Genomic DNA, 16,393 nt, shown 5'->3' on the forward strand with positions numbered 1-16,393 from the left:
TAGATAGATAGATAGATAGATAGATAGATAGATAGATAGAGGTTTGGTGTAAGGAAGCTAAAAAGGCATCAGCCTTGAATGCATCCACCCTCCAGGCTGATATTTTAAAAAATTGAGCCTGTTCCTCCAAGAGCACTTTGTACCTGGAAGCTGACTTGGACACCAGCAAAACAGGTTGGAGATGGCACCTCCCTGGAGCAGAGCTAAGCTGGTGTACTTTAAAGCAGCTTCTGGCCAGGGGAGGTTGGGTGGCCTCACAGCACCAACCAACTCCTCGTTCCCCCCCTCACTCCCAGGCATGCTTCCTCCTCCTTCGGGCTCAACCCGAGCTTCCCTGTAGCAGCCTCAAGTGCTGGATTTCTAAAAGTAACAGCCTGGTACAGCAGCAGCTCAGCTCAAGCTGGGGGTCTGCCCAGAAAAACACTCAACAAAGAAGTGCCTGAGCTTTTTTACCCTCAGTCCGTGCACTCATTCTTCTCGCGCCTCTTAATCCAATGGTGATTTTTGGTCTCTTATAGGATTCTTTATCTGTGTTCGTGCAGGCTAATCATTAACTGTTTCCTGTCCCAGTGCCTCGCCACCTTCACAACAAAGAGTTTCTGATGCTCAAGCTAAATTTCGTCTTGCCCCCCTTGCGCCCGTTCCGGCGCCTCACACAGCCCCGCCCTTCCCGCGCACGCGCATCCCCGCTCCCTACGCCGAGAGCGGGCGGGCGGGGGGCGCGCGCGCGCTTCAAACCCGCGCGGCGGGCGCGGCGCATGCGCGGGGTAGGGTGCGCTCGCCATGGCGGCGGGCGGCCGCGGCTGGTTCCGCGCGCTGGCGCTCGGTGTGTCCTTCCTCAAGTGCCTCCTCATCCCCGCCTAGTAAGGAGGTTCCCTGTGCGCCGGACGGGACGGGATGGGACGGAACGGAACGGGAACGGGGACGGGTGGCGTAGGGCTGCCGCGAAACCCCGAGGGCGGCCGGCCGCGGGCAGCGTGGCGCTGCGGTCCTCAGGAGGCCCTGAAGGTCCGTGTGACTCGCGGGTTCGTGAGGGAAGCGTGGTGGCGCTGCCTCGGCCGCGTGGCACAACTTTGCTTCCTTCTTTGGAAGCCCTTCTGGCCCGTTCCGGCTGGCTGCTGCTCGGGAAGGCCTATAAGTGTGCTGAAACATTAATGCTTTGTAATTTTACGTTTTTATACTGAAGAAAAAAACCTAACAAATTGCTGTTAAACTTCAGTTAGAACTTGGAATTTGATATTAATTGTCCGAAGAAGCCAAGGTATAAATAGTCCTTGCCCTATAAGCACCTGTATTAATGACTTTTTACATGGTTGGTGAGTCATAAGACAAGGAATGGTTGTAAACTAAATAAAATGGGAGATTTAGATCAGACGTCAGGAGAAGAATCTTTACTGTGAGGTTGGTGAGACACTGGCACAGGCTGCCCAGAGAAGCTGTGCATATCCCATCCCTGGAAGTGTTCTAGGCCAGGATGGATGGGGCTTGGAGCAACCTGGTCTAGTGGAAGGTGTCCCTGCCCATGGCAGGGTGGTTGGAATGAAATGGTCTTTAAGGGTCTCTCCCAACTCATTCTATGTACATCTTTGGAACAAAGTTCTTGAGCAGCACCGTTGTTACTGTTTCACTTGCTTGATCACAGTGGAGTCCAAGAGCTGATAAATAAAGGCTTCCTTCTTACTTGCATGTGGTAATGTGCTCTGTGTGACTCTTAACATACACCTTCTGTAGTTATTCCACAGATTTTGAAGTCCATAGGAACTGGCTTGCCATCACCCACAACTTGCCCCTCTCTCAGTGGTACTATGAGGTAAGGACGTTTGGGGTGTATAGCTGTGTATAAATTACAAACACTTTGGGTATGACAGACCTTGTGAATGCTGGAAGAGATGGTTGGTGACTGTCATGTAGTGGGACAAAAAGATGCCGTTCACAATTTGCTGGCCCTGTGTAGCATTTAGCTAAAAATTGAAAGTTAGTTGGGAAGCTGCAAGTACTTATGAAGGCAAAATGGGAAAAGCAATTAAGGCATGTGGGTTATTGGAAAGGCTGTGTAGCAGAAGAGCAAGCTTCACTGTACTCTTAAATTGCTGGGGTGTGTGCTCTTCTCATTAGTGATAGACAGTTACCAGAATAAAGAGTGAATCATGCTAATGGGTATATACATCTGTCTGTTATGATTTCAATCACTGTATTGAAATTTTGAACCTTTGCTGGTGTGGTAGTAGCATGCATTGATTTTTATCTAGATGAATCACCTTTACGTTTGTCATAGACTCAGCCTACCTAATTGGGTTTTAATCTGTCTCCTGGTATCTGCTGGAGTACAGGGATAGCTAATGTAGTGTCTAATAGTCCACATAAGCACCTAGAAGTCAATGGTTTGTGCACATCAGAACTTTGTAGGACTGATCCAAGGACTGTTTTACGAACTGATTTTTATAATGCCAGCATTAACCCCATGCCAGAACATAGGATGCCTTTCATCAATACAGCATAAGCATCTGGGAACACACTCACTGAAAAATATACCCCATCCCAACCTGCTCTGTTCATCCCTCTTCCTCTCCTGTTTCCACAGCCAAGGAGTTAATTCTTGGTCAGGGCATAACAACTGTCCTTATGGAAGAGATCACATAATGCTGTTTGATCTTGATATGGTTGTATGATAGTTAAAATTTGTTAACTGAGTGAAAGTAATTGTGAGGCTGGAGCAAGGCGGATTCAGAGGTTACTGAGAGAAAATGCATCAGCTGGTTTGCTGCAGTGAGCTGTACCTGAAGGACTGCAAACAGCATGGTTTGTTACAAACTATTTAATCTTATTTTGTCTTTAGGCAACCTCGGAATGGACCCTGGATTATCCACCATTTTTTGCTTGGTTCGAATATGCACTTTCTCACATTGCCAAGTACTTTGACCCCCAGATGTTGGTTATTGAAAACTTGAATTATGCCAGTCATGCAACCATCTTCTTCCAAAGGCTTTCTGTCATCTTTACAGATACCCTCTTCATATATGCAGTTCATGAGTAAGTCTTAATTTTGGGGACAATGGGTAGTCCTTCATATGTGGGCTTGTTCTGCAGCCACAACAAATAACTATTTGTACAAATAGACTTGTAAATGAAGAGAAATGCCAGAGTTGCTTGAACCTGTTCAAAGAGAATCTTGGAATATGCTGTAAACACAAAATAACATGTTCTTCTTGGAGATACAATTGCACAGCATGTGATGGATTTGCAGGCACTCAGAGACCAGTTGCTGTTTCACATGTTATGCTTGGGTTTGCTTCTGTCACTGGACTTATTTTGTAGGAGTTGCAGGACAGCTGGTGTGCTCAGAACAGGTTTTTTCCTGTTATTTTTCTTATTACTCTGTTCTTCTAGAGTAGAAGCATAAAGGAAATTTGTCACAAAATGGCAGTATCATCAAATATGCAAAGTTGCTCTGGTGTTTTTGATGATAAACTGATTATTCCAAGTTTGATGTAATTAGGATTGAATGCTTTCAGTGTGGTTTGACTTAGTAAAGAATTATTTACCTCATTTCTAAAGAGTAGCATGGGGAGGGTGTTCTGAGAAATACATTGCCTACCTTAATAATTTGGCTGTAAGAGTCTTCCATCATTTTATTCTTTCTTCTGAAAACTGGGTAGGAAATTCTGACTGGAGCACTGCCTAAGCTACTTTATTTACTTTCTTTATTTGAAATGGGCTAGTTTTGCATTGTGACTTCTTTTCTTTTTACTGTTTTGATTCATGGATGAATGAGTGTGAGGCTGAAGGCTCAGGGCTGGTGTCTGCACAGGTCATTTTGCCAAGAGAGGTGGTATATGCCCTCTGCCTTGAAAAATTTAAGGCCAGGTTGGATGGGAGTTTGAGCAACCCAGTCTAGTGGAAGGTGTTCTGCTCATGGCGGAGAGGTTGCACTAATAGTATTTCAACACAAATCATTGTAACTCTTTAATGTGATTTAAGACTGATTTCAAAAGTCCTCTGAGCCATATTGCTTCACACTGAGAAGTAAAAAGTTGTTTTTAAGCAACAGAAATAACTCACAATATGGCAGGGGGCAGTGGTAGCGAGGGAGAGGTTCATGTCCAGCTGAGGACCTTAAATATGACTCCCTATGTTGCCTCCAGAAGTAGCAATACACTGCTCATGATGGCAAGCAGGCTGTGACAGCTTAACACTCATTGAATGAGAGATTTGAACCTGAGGCTGTTATGTAATGTAAGCTTTAGCATGTGGAACACACAACAACTATTGAAACTGAAAATCCTTTTTTTACTAAACTTTGTTCATGTTCATGATACTGTCTGACTTTGATGAATTTAGCAAGAATTTTATTGTTGCCTTGCATCCTGGTTAAATAGCTAAATTCAGAGCAAGTGCAGGTCTTAACTCTTAAAACCAACAATGTTTCTGCTTATATGCTTGATTTAAAGCTTCTGTTTCTTCTGCTCTTGTTTAGGTGCTGTAGATGTGTAAATGGAAAACGAGCAGCAAAGGATATCCTGGAAAAACCAACATTTATTCTTGCTGTTCTGCTCTTGTGGAATTTTGGGTTGTTAATTGTGGATCGTATCCTTTCAAACCACTGTGGATTGTTTGTGCTTTGTTTGGTTTTTTAACACCCTGTTACAGTTTGTGGCACAATCCTATATTATTGCTGTCATTGCAAGTAACACTGCTGGGTTTGTTTCTGGGGTTAGTTAAATAACTTTGTTTTTGTTAGAATTACTGTTTGGCAAAATGGAAGTTAGTTCTTGGTCTGTTTTGCCAGAAGTGGAGGAGGTCCAACCAGTCTGGCAGCAATGTACCTGTTCCTGCTGGCTGTTCCTCTGCCTGCCTGCAGGAGTATTACCAGAGAGGCTGTGTGTTTTGGGTGTGGTTCCAAGCTTGTCCCATGGCAAGGAAAATCTTCACAGTGCTTCAAGATTCAGACTGTATTCAGCTGGTTAACATTATATGGGAATTAGGAAGTCTTTCTAAAGTTATCAGTCACAGAGTGGTTTGGATTCGAAGGGTCCTTAAACATCATTTAGTTCCATCCCCCTGCCTTAGACAGGGGCATCTTCCATTAGACAAGGTTGCTCAAAGCATCATTCTGCATGACCTTGAACACTTCAAGGGATGAGGCATCCACAAGTTCTCTGGGCAACCTGTGCCAGTCCCTCATCACTCTCACAATAAAGAATTTCCTCCTAATATCCAATCTAAATCTCGCTCTTTTAGTTTAAAACCATTCCCCCTGCCCTATCACTCCATGCCCTTGTTAAATGTCCCTGTCCAGCTCTCAAAGCACCTTCTAAAGGGGCTACAAGTTCTCCCCAGCGTCTTCCCTTTTTCAGTCTGAAATAACCCCAACTATCTCAACCTGTCTCCGTAGTAGAGGTGCTCCAGCCCTCTGAACCATCTTCATGGTTTCTCTGAATGCCTTCCAACAGGTCCATATCCTAAATAAAAATAACTCTGGAAACTGAAATTACTGTAAATCAGTCTTGGCACAGTGTGCGTTTTAAAGGAAGGCCTTCATTTTCTCTGTCACAGTTCTTGTGCATGTTACCTGCTTAGAGGTGGTAAAAAAATCAGGTCTACTGTCACCATCCATTAACTAATGTGTGGCAGAAACTAATAACTTACAAATTAAAGTGGAGATTTAACCTTTTTTGGTTTGTGCTACAGAAGTTGTACAATGCTTACGTAGGTTGTTGTGTTCCATTTTATCAAGGTAATATGCCCTCATTAGTGTATTTTATGTCTAACAGTACTTACAGGTAAGGTTAAAAATTACTTGTGTCTGTGTGGTGTGAATTTAAGGCTGCTTTCTTGGATTTAAATTCCATTTTAATTTATTCCTCATAACTTTGAGGCTTCTCCAGAAAACATAGTAGTAAAGAAAGCTTGTTTTATTCCTTGACTCAAGTTCAGATATTCACTTCCAGTACAATGGCTTCCTCTTTGGGCTGATGCTTCTTTCTGTTGCTCGGCTGTGTCAGGTAAACCCAAGTGACTCTTGTCTATTTGTTGCCATGCGTATTTTGGGTGCATTAATATAGTTAATATAATTAATAATTAATTTGGGTGCATCACAGGGCTGCTTATGTTTTGGGCAATGGTAGTGGCTTCATGTTGAGTTGTGTGAATGTGCTGGATGTCTAATTATTTATTGAGTTTGTGGGGAAGAGAAAAACTTGAAACTCACCATAATGCTTGCTGATGCTGCAGCGCTGCAGTTCCCCATAAGAAAGCTACATTCAGTGTTATCCCTGAGCAATGTGGCATCATTTCTTGGCATTTTATCTTCTTCCAAATCACCAGTCCTTCGAAAACATACTTCTGAAGCTGTGAAGGGGTGATTGTGTGACAGGATAGTTTTCTTGTTACATATAACATTACTGAATTTGTAACTTGAAGCAAATACTTTTTAATATGTATAATAAACGTCCCATCACCTTAGGAGTACAACAGAGGACCATTAAAACTGACTACTAAGAGAAGAGCTTAGGTTTTCTTTTGTTTTCTTTCAGAAAAGGTATTTGGAGGGTGCTCTTCTTTTTGCTGTTCTTCTGCATTTCAAACACATCTACATATATGTGGCCCCAGCATATGGCATTTATTTGTTACGATCCTACTGCTTTACTGCAAATAATGCAGGTAAGATGGGGTTTTCCTCACTGGCTTTTGGGGGGAGTGGTGTTAATCTGTGGAACTAGGAGAGCACTCATACCTGCAGATGTAATTGGAACAGAATGATTCAATCAAAAATTATTCTTGAGAGCAGAATTGGTAGGATCTTGAAAGATCTTTCAAATAGATTTCTTTTGTACAATTCCTGTTTCTTTAGGAGTTCTTTGTAAGATCAACATGAAAATGCTGCAGGTGGCACTTGGAAGCCTTAAGAATTATTCTGGATATGGAACAATTAAACATTATCAGAAGCTATTTCAAAGACCTTCATTGAGTTTCTCCCCACTTTTTAGCATTGAAACATGCCTGATACTCCTCCTGTAAATTAGGGAAGGTAAATTTGGAAAATACTGAAAGCTTGTATAATGCAGGAGCTGCAGTGTGGGCAAAAGAAATGCCAGCTGTTGAAGGAAGAAACAGAATATATTGACATAAAAGGCTGTGTAACCCTTTTAGATAGGTGCTAGCAAATCCTTGTCAGCGGGGAATGCTTTGTCTCCCTTTCCACTTCCCACAGCAACTGTTTCCTTAATCTGTTTGTTTCTTATAGATGGATCCCTGAAGTGGAGAAGTTTCAGCTTTCTTCATGTAACTCTTCTGGGACTGATTGTCTGTCTTGTTTCTGCTCTTTCACTGGGACCCTTCCTAGTATTGGTAATAACCCATTTTTTCACATGTTATTCCCCTGAACAGTTAGAAAATTTTGTTATAAAAATATAAACCATATCTCATCTAGAGGCCATTTCTTTGGTCTTCTTGTTTTCTGTAGGGTCAGCTGCCTCAAGTCATTTCACGGCTCTTCCCTTTCAAGCGAGGTCTCTGCCATGCCTATTGGGCCCCCAACTTCTGGGCTTTGTACAATGCCATGGATAAAGCACTGACAATTCTTGGTCAGTATGTTAATCTTGCTTTTTGGTGCCTGTTTGCAGATAGAGCTGCAAAGATTTTAGTCTTCCCCATTTGAAATGTAGGCAATAAATTATGTTTTCAGATTGCCATAAATCATATGGTTGTCCACATAATCCAGTGCATAAGTTATCAGCAGTAGGTCAGAGACCAATTGCTTCCCTCTGCCATCCTTGAAAAAAAAGAAAAAACGTGGCCATGTACTTAGTTCAACTACTTCATTTTCTTTGTTAGCATCAATTTATGTTTTATTTTTAGGGCTGAAGTGCAATCTTCTTGACAGTACAAAAATCCCTAAAGCCTCCATGACAGGAGGGCTGGTTCAAGAGTTTCAGCACACTGTCCTCCCTTCAGTGACTCCACTGGCAACATTAGTCTGTACTTTCATAGCTATATTGGTAAGAACAACTAATATTTTTTTAAATTTGATGCACTTTTTCCCTAGTAGGTTTTAATTGATAGTACTTCAATTCACATCAATAGTAATTCACATTAATTTTAATTCTTGTGCAACAGAAACATTGTTACTAATATGTAGTGACTGATAAAATGTGTTTAGTGGCTTAGATTGACAGACAATTTTTGCATGCAACACAAATAGTGGGAAGTTCACTGTTGTCTTTAAATCTGCTTTTCCATCCTGGTATTTCAACGGAAATCCTGCAGTCTCTACTCATACATCCAAACAGATTGATTTCCTCCAGTGCAGTGTAACGCTTGTGCTACACAAGCACAGCGTGGCTGCAGTGGTGTTCAGTAACATTGACAAATCTCATTGGACAATGCCTTGTCTTCAGGATTGCCAAGCTTTTCACTGAAGTCCTGTTTTTGCCTGTTGTTTCTAGCCCTCTGTTTTCTGTCTTTGGTTTAAACCTCAAGGGCCCAGAGGCTTTCTACAGTGCCTTGTTCTTTGTGCACTGAGCTCCTTCATGTTTGGCTGGCACGTGCATGAGAAAGCAATACTCCTTGCTATTCTGCCTTTAAGGTAGGTAAATTTTGTACAAAGTAGTTGGCCAAACTGAACCTGCAGCCACTTGTTGAGGAATCCTCAAAGGGAATCACTTTGTTTTCAGTATATTTCAAAAGAGGAACTCTTATAGAATGCCTTAAGCTGTAACACTGTAGTGCACTTAAAGTAAATTAATTTCGGGCACAGTTGAGGTTCAGGAACAGTGCTGCAGTTCATATTTTAAAATGCTGGATAGATTGCTCAGGAGCCAGCTGAGGAAGGGGATCTTCTGCACTGTGCTTGACCAGAACAATACACAGTTTCTACCAAAAGAGCTTCATGCCTGCCTGGGGTAGAAGTGAAGCTGTAGTTCATAAGCTGCCTGACAGTATTGCTACAAACTGTATTTTCCTTCTTCAGAGATTTAGTGATGTTTAAGCTTTTGTTTTGTGCTGGGCCTTGCTGATAGTTTTCTTCAGTGGGTGTGTGGTTTTCTGAGGGAAGGTTTCCTGGCTGATTGTTCTCCTGTGTTTTTATCCCTGAGGCCACATGGTTTGGAAACAGGAGACTTCATCACAGGTCCAGTGTTAGCAGCGATGGGGGTACTATGAAACTGTTTGACTTGTTCTTCCATCTTCAGTGAATTGTATATTGTTCTGCTGAAATTAGGTTTCTTGGCTAAAAGACAAAAGCATAACAAATTATTGCTGTTTTTAGCTTATTGTCTATTCAGAAAGTCAAGGATGCTGGCATCTACTTGATTCTGGCAACAACAGGGCATTTCTCACTTTTTCCATTGCTGTTCACACCACCAGGTAAAATATTCTTCTATTAGTTAATTTTTATCTAGTTTGCAACATAGAGATCAATAGTCTTGATTTGGTTGTCATTTTTGCTTTACTCACTTCCTAGTTGTTTGTGATTCCTTTAGAAAAGGAAAATTTTATCTGTAGTGCTATCTCAAATAGTATAATTTATGTGTTCAATATGTTCAATATGTTTATAGATAATTGAAGTGTATTGCAAATGCTTGGCATTTGCTTTAGTAAATGCTTGTGTTTATTTTTAGGTATCCTAAGCAGTAAAACATGTAGGTCTTGAGAAAATAAAGCCAGATAATACAAATGTGACTAGTAAGATTTAAAGATACTGCAATATATATTGCAAAAGCTTTTTATAATGAATTTTAAAAGTACATAATGTTCTTTGTTTTTCAGAACTTCCAATTAAAATACTGCTTATGCTGCTGTTTACTGTTTATAGCTTCTCTTCATTGAAATCTCTATTCAGGTAATTAAAGAAATTTGATCTCGGTGCCAGGAACAGCAACGTTTCTTCTGGTGTTGGGAACAGCCATTGTCACAAGGGACAAACAGCAGAGAAAACTGATGCTGAAGAGTCAAATTAAGGTGTTACTAGTCAAAAGATGCTGCTGCCTCTGTTCTCAGGAGGCAGTGCTTAAATTAGGACTATTGCAGCAGATTGTTTATCTGAAATTGTTCTGTGGATTTTTGCAGTAACAGTATTTTAATATGTGGAAGGGACAGGTTGTAAATAATATTCATTTGCAAACTGTAATTTGTCGACAAAACCACAAGTACTTGGTTGGCAGAACATACAATTGCCAAAGTCATCCTGTGAAGTTTCACAGCCTGTGAATGTCTTACTTGGCCAAAGATAGTGCTTATCCTTATAACCCCTGCAGTCCCCACTTGCCTATTTCCCAAACCTTACAGGGCAAACCCAAGCCGTAATTAATGGTTTGTAATGAAGTACTGCAAATGTGTATTCAGTACTTCACACACATGCTTTTTGTAGATGATTTTCTAAATTTAAGACTTCAGTCATTCTGTCTCAAGAGCTCTAGCTAAAAAACTCCATAGGAGCTTAATTTTTGTTAAGAGAGAGAGCTTTTGCAGTTTTCTTGTTATTAACTTGCCAAAACGTGAAATTCTCTTTAAACTACCTGTAGTAAACTCCTGCCATCATTGTCCTTTGCAAGAGAGATCAGCTTACAGAGAAGTCCATCCTACAGAAAGCTTGGCGGGGGAGTAGGTTAAAAAAATTGACATTTCTAGTCTTTGGTTACAGAACAACTTTTGTGGAACAAGTCTTCATATGGAGCGCTGTTCAGTTGTTCACTGAAATAGAGTGAGGGGAAGCAGAGCAATTGATGAGGTTTCTCCTTAGGCTTCCAAGGCACCCTGGAACTTGATAAGGACATCGAACTGTACTCTTGGCTATCACACTGTGTTTTTTTCCTACTGAAACTCCTTAACTTGTTATTTAAATCCTTTTTGCAATCTAATGGGAGATTCTTTTCACACTGGAATAGCTGAAAAACAGAATAGTTATTTTAAGTTAACATATATTTTAACAGTACCTCTTTTTTAATTTCTCTGACAGGAGAGAGAAACCTCTGCTTAACTGGCTTGAAACAATCTACCTCATCCAACTAGTGCCCTTGGAAATCTTCTGTGAAATCATATTTCCCCTGACCCCCTGGAAACAGCACTTCCCTTTTGTCCCCCTGTTGCTGACCTCTGTGTACTGTGCTCTGGGAATCACATACGCTTGGCTGAAACTCTACATCTCTGTCTTGACTGAGAGAATTTCTGTCAGACAAAAGGCTGAGTAAAGCCACAGTGCTGGGACCAGTCCCAGGATACCACTTGGAGGGGATTCTTGGCATGGTAAGGGGTTGTCACAAGGCCATCCATGATGAGACACAGTGTACATGTGCCATCGCCACATGGGAGCTCTTCTTCCAACACTCCTGTACTGCCCAACAAGGATACCTCTGATCAGAAGCACTGTCACAGTGACAGGGAAGGCTGCAGGTAAACTGTGAAGCTGAACAAGGTCCAGACTTCTGTCCTGAGGAAAACCTGCCTGATTTTCCCATTATGTTTTGTATTTGAATAGAAGTTGCTGTGGCAAATTACAAGGGATGATTGCTGTATAGGAGAGCATTGTAACTGTGTTCTGTGGAATTTGTAAATTAAAAACTTGGTATTTTTTGTTTAAGCATTTCTTGCATTATTTCAGCTGCTGTCTAAACCCTGCTTTTGAGGGACACCCATACAACCAAGGATGTAGTGTGTAGCTGGAAAGTTGTCCTGAGGTGCTTTGTCAAACTCGTGCACACTCAAATATCAAGTTTTAATATGTCCATGTCCTGTTTATCTCCTTGTTTCATAGATACTTTGCAAATAGGTTTTAATATTCTTCTAGTAGCTCTTTTTTTTATACCAGATGACCAAACTGAGGCATGCTATTCAAATAAGAAGTATTTTAACACCATTAAATGTACCAGATGATGTGGCTACATAGCTGTATTTGTAATTAATGTAAAATTGCACAACTCTTAACAAAAGACCAAGTGTCCACAGTTCCTGTAATGACTTAAGGAAAAGGTAGATTGTTGTCTGCCTGTGGATTCATGTTCCCCAAAGGATAGCAGCTATTTCTGCAATAAATAATTATATCTTTTAAATCCTACATAACATCCCTGGAAGCTGTTGCTCTGAGGTTGGAATCTGGTTTGGATTCCAGTGCTGACATAAAACTGTGAGGACAGAGGGATGCATTTTTTTAGTAATTCTATTATTATTTTTTACAGTAGTTTTTGAAATTTCTTACATCTTAGCTGAAAAATGGGACCCCTTCATCAAGGGTAGCTGAAGGGAGATAGTTACGCTTTTTGAGTTCTTTGAATATTCGGGGTGTTTAAAATAGAGTGGCTCTTCTTAGGGCAACAGGTAGATTAACCACTGTGGATGTTTCTGTAACCAAATACTTTGTACATTTAAAGTTTTCACTGCCAGTGAGTTCATATTCAAGACATTCTCTCTCTGGTTTTCATTCTTTTCTCATAGTTTCTGCTATTTTTACACCACTAAGGGCTTTGCCATGTTTTTAGCTGCTGTGGCTGTCACTGGTCCACAATGCTTCTTGCACTTGTATCTTAATTCCAAGCCTCAAAGCTCAGGGTGAGGCATCCACAATGCTTGTGTATATCTGTCTGCTGTGCTGTCCTGTGTAGGGAAATGCTAATATGCAAAAAAACCCTACAAACACCGCTCTTCGCTCTTCTCCAGCCAAGCCTTTGCACATTGTGAAATCCTCCAAGTGGTTGTGCAGCAAAGCATGAGTGTGCCATCCCTGGAAATGTTCAAAGCTGGGTTGGATAGAGCAACCTGGTCTAGTGGAAGTTCTCCCTACCTGTGGCAGTGTGTTGGAAGCAGATGACCATTTAGGTCCCTTCCAACCCAAACCATTCCGTGATTCTGTGAAGTTAAACTCAGGGCATGACTGTGGAAGTGGCCGTGCATCGCCATTGTACGATCCCAGGTTCAACTGAAATATCTCCCACTGCAGAGCAGTGACTGCCCAACCTCCTCCTGTGTGGATGCCAGGAAGACCCACAAATGCCAAAGGTTTATGTCCAAAAAGAAGCAGGGGAGTCCTTCAGCTTTATTTGAATAAAGGGAGAGCCCACTGGGGCACACACCTGTGGGGTTTTCTCTCTTGAGATTTTGGAGGGTGCAGCCTCTGATCCCAAGCTGCTGTCCACATGTTGCCCTCTTCCTTTCCCCACTGCTGAGGCACTGGGAAGGTGCAGCCTTCCTGAATGGCCTAGCACATATTCCCCCCTTGAACCTACTGTTCTTCCCCAGAAGTTCAGGCTTGTGCAGACTCTTTTTTGTTTCAGGAGCTGTGCTCTCTGGGCTCTGCCATGAACCTGCTGCCCAAAGTCAGTAGAGACACTAAAACCCATTTCAAAAACTTAACACCCATACCTTCACCCATCAAAGTGTTTGTAAAGACATTAGCTTTCCTCTCATGGGCAAAGGCTAAATAATACATTTTTAGGAAAGAGCTGAGAAGCTCTTACGACCTATGATATGTTTTATGCAGGCTTCTTTAATGGTTCCATCAATCCTGCTAGAGGGGCGAGTGATTTAATGTGATTTCGTATTAATTAAAAACGAAAAAACTAACACTATGGGTTAGGTATCAGTCTTTAATCTGAGCTCTGTAAATTAATTGGGTTCGATTTTAGTGCTTAATTAACCCCCTAATTTACTTCCCGACCTGGCTACTCTACTTTCCTCGCTGGCCCTGCAGCGGGGGCCGCCTCACCCAGTGGGGTTAGGGCTGTAGGAACCCCCTCCCCGACGCGGCTAAGGCCCCTCAGCCAGGGAGTTCGGGGCGGGCGATGGGTTTGTGGGGTCGGGAGTTGGATTTTGGGGCGGGCGGTGGGTTTGTGAGGTCGGGAGTTGGATTTTGGGAAGGGTTTTCTGGTAAGACAACCATAGGCAGCGGAACGCGGGAGCGCGGCGCTGGCCGGCGGGGGAAGGCGCAGCCGCCGCACCGCTCCCCCCAGTCACCTTCGGCGGGCGGCAGCCATGGCGTTCCTGCCCGACGAGTCGCGGTCGCTGCCGCCGCCACCGCTCCTCAACAAGGGCTCGGTGTGGCTCGGGTTCGTGGGGTGGCTGTCGGCGCTGCTGGACAACGCCTATAATCACCGCCCCGTCTTGCGATCCGGTGCGGGGGGACGGGGGGACGGGGGGAGCTTGAGGGGAGGGGGAACGGAGCGGGGTGCGAGGGCTGAGGTGAGGAGCTGGGGAAGGGGCTGCGTGGGACTTGAGCTCACTGAGGGATAAATGAAACTGCAGAGGGGAAAGCAGCTAGGAGTGAGAGGCTGGAAGGGACATGGGGGCGGGCGGACGGATTTGGGGTGACCTTGAGGGTTGTAAGGGCTGGGGATGGGGAGGAAGATCCGAGGCCAGGGGTGGTACAGGGAATATGTGAGCCTGGGAAAAAGGGGTGTGGGATTTGGGGTCACTCTGAAGGATAAATAAAGGAGAGGGAAGGGGAAACAGCCAGGAGTGAGGGGCTAGAGGAGGTTTGGGGGCTCAGGAGCCGGTATATGGGATTTGGGGTGACTGTGAGGGATGTAGGGGCTGGGGAAAGGGAGGGAGCGCTGAGGTGAGGGAATGGGGAGATAGAGGGAGTATGTATGCCTGGGGAAAGGGGGGTGTGGGGCTTGAGGTCACTGAGGGATGAATGAAGTGGGGATGGGAAGAGAGGGAGCCCTGAGTTCGGGGGGGCTGTTGCGGGAGAAGGGAGCTCTCTGTGTGATTGGGATGGGAGTCAAGGGGTGGAAGCCCTGAAGTGAGGGATTTGTTGGCACGGGGAGGTAATTGAAAGGGGCTGGGAAAAGGGCATCGTTTGGAGGTGGAGGGAATCTGAGGTGGCTCCCTGAGGGATATGGGTGGCGGGTGGGAAAGGAGCCCTGAGGAAAGGGGGGCCTGGCAGGGGCCGTGGGAGGTGTGGGTGCTGCAGGGACCTTGGCAGGGGCAAAGCAGGGAGAGAGGAGTGTCTGGGGGGGCTGGAGAAAGCGGGGCTCTGCCTGAGCCCCCGGGGAGCTGGGAGAGGTGGGGATAATTCCTCTCTCCTCCTGCTGCAGGTGTTCACCGGCAGGTCCTCTTCGCTACCCTGGGCTGCTTTGTGGGCTACCAGCTTGTGAAACGCGCCGAGTACGTGCATGCCAAGGTGGACAGAGAGCTGTTCGAGTATGTCAGGCACCACCCAGTGGACTTCCAAGCGAAAACAGGTACACTGGTATTTTATAAGAGAGACCTCAGCCTGCCATAACCTGTGTGTAAAGATGTTGCTGGGTTAATGCTTCCCTGCTCCTTCACAATCTGAATTGCAGCAGTCTAAAGGATTTTCTGATGTGAAAATAGATATTGTTATTGAGCTGTTGAGGTGCATTGATGACCACTTCTTCCTCCTAAAAGCTCATTTTAGTATAAAAGTATCACAGCCAAAAAAAAGGCCAAACATACCACAGAAGAAGAAATAATTGAAATTAGAAATCACAGGTTTTATTCTTGTAACTTCACAATTGTAATGTCTATTCCTGTAAAGTGCCTGTTGCATATAGATTCAGAAATCTTATGATGAATATTCAGAAAACAAGCAGAACAGGTAAAAAAGGAATAAATAGGAAGGACAGGAAACCTGAAATGGCATTGACTTAGAGCAATGATGAAGAACAGGACTTTTTTTACTAAATGCAGTCACTGAGCCCAGCGATGCAATAGCAAATTTGGGTGAAAATTGTCCATTTTTTAATACAATACAGTTGGGTGACTCTGTCGGTTGGATTGTGGTCTGCATCATGCCACATTGGAAGGAATATGTAGAAATAAGAAACTTTTACTACTGAGATTACTCCACAGGGACCTGTGGAGAGCCATATGGAAAAAAAAAAAAAAAAAAGAAAAAGTTGTGCATTTAGTTACAAGAGCAAGCTAATGGTTTGCTGTGGGTAGCAAAAATCAGATTTTTGGTGGTTTTGTTAACATAAAGATTTAATATGAAACACCTTCCAAATCGATCTCAGATGCTGATTAGATTTTCCCACCTCTTACAGAAAAGAAAAGAATAGGGGAGCTCTTGGAGGATTTCCACCCAGTTCGCTGAGGATTTCTCCAGTGGCGAGACATCACAGGATGAATTCCTGCCATCCTGAGAACTTTGGCAAGGTGGCTGACTCTGTTGAACCGTCCATGGCTTAAAAGATGAAATTTTACTCCTTTTCATGTAAAAAAAGCTTGATTAAATAGTTAGTGTTTAATTGTTTGCTCTTCTGTTCCTTTATGGTTTGTCAATACGTGGATGACTGGTATTTCTAACAGAATAAGAACATGGATTAATGTTTTCTTCAGTTGTTTTAATTGCAAGACTGGAAAGTTGTTCATACAAACATATATTGTATAAAACTCAAAGATGAGTTCTATAAGTTCATCTTTATTATTTCTCAGTGGCATT

General features: G+C 43.2%; 2 protein-coding genes across 3 annotated transcripts; both read left to right on the top strand.

Annotated features, from left to right (window-relative positions):
- The first annotated feature begins 752 nt into the window (after positions 1 to 752).
- On the top strand, positions 753 to 11,575 carry ALG8 (ALG8 alpha-1,3-glucosyltransferase). 2 transcript variants are annotated; one of them, XM_005516147.2, is made up of 13 exons: positions 753 to 863; positions 1,732 to 1,810; positions 2,837 to 3,030; positions 4,475 to 4,584; positions 5,935 to 6,002; positions 6,534 to 6,660; positions 7,244 to 7,347; positions 7,463 to 7,583; positions 7,858 to 7,997; positions 8,445 to 8,584; positions 9,266 to 9,363; positions 9,766 to 9,838; positions 10,955 to 11,575. In XM_005516147.2, the coding sequence occupies exons 1-13, from the start codon at positions 784 to 786 to the stop codon at positions 11,184 to 11,186; spliced, it is 1,566 nt and encodes a 521-aa protein (XP_005516204.1). In that variant the 5' UTR covers positions 753 to 783; the 3' UTR covers positions 11,187 to 11,575. The 2 variants fall into 2 exon arrangements, with proteins under 2 accessions (XP_005516204.1, XP_087907918.1); XM_088051792.1 differs by lacking the exon at positions 753 to 863 and adding an exon at positions 870 to 1,008.
- Positions 11,576 to 13,910: 2,335 nt separating this feature from the next.
- NDUFC2 (NADH:ubiquinone oxidoreductase subunit C2) lies at positions 13,911 to 16,199 on the top strand. Its single transcript, XM_005516146.2, has 3 exons — positions 13,911 to 14,098; positions 15,024 to 15,170; positions 15,996 to 16,199. Exons 1-3 carry the CDS (start codon positions 13,960 to 13,962, stop codon positions 16,043 to 16,045), a joined length of 336 nt encoding a protein of 111 aa, XP_005516203.1. The 5' UTR covers positions 13,911 to 13,959; the 3' UTR covers positions 16,046 to 16,199.
- Positions 16,200 to 16,393: the final 194 nt, after the last annotated feature.

The sequence above is a fragment of the Pseudopodoces humilis genome, chromosome 2 (assembly GCF_049639895.1).
Source record: "Pseudopodoces humilis isolate 2021_Gansu_Grassland_sample_001 chromosome 2, ASM4963989v1, whole genome shotgun sequence".
In the NCBI taxonomy this organism is placed as follows: domain Eukaryota; kingdom Metazoa; phylum Chordata; class Aves; order Passeriformes; family Paridae; genus Pseudopodoces; species Pseudopodoces humilis.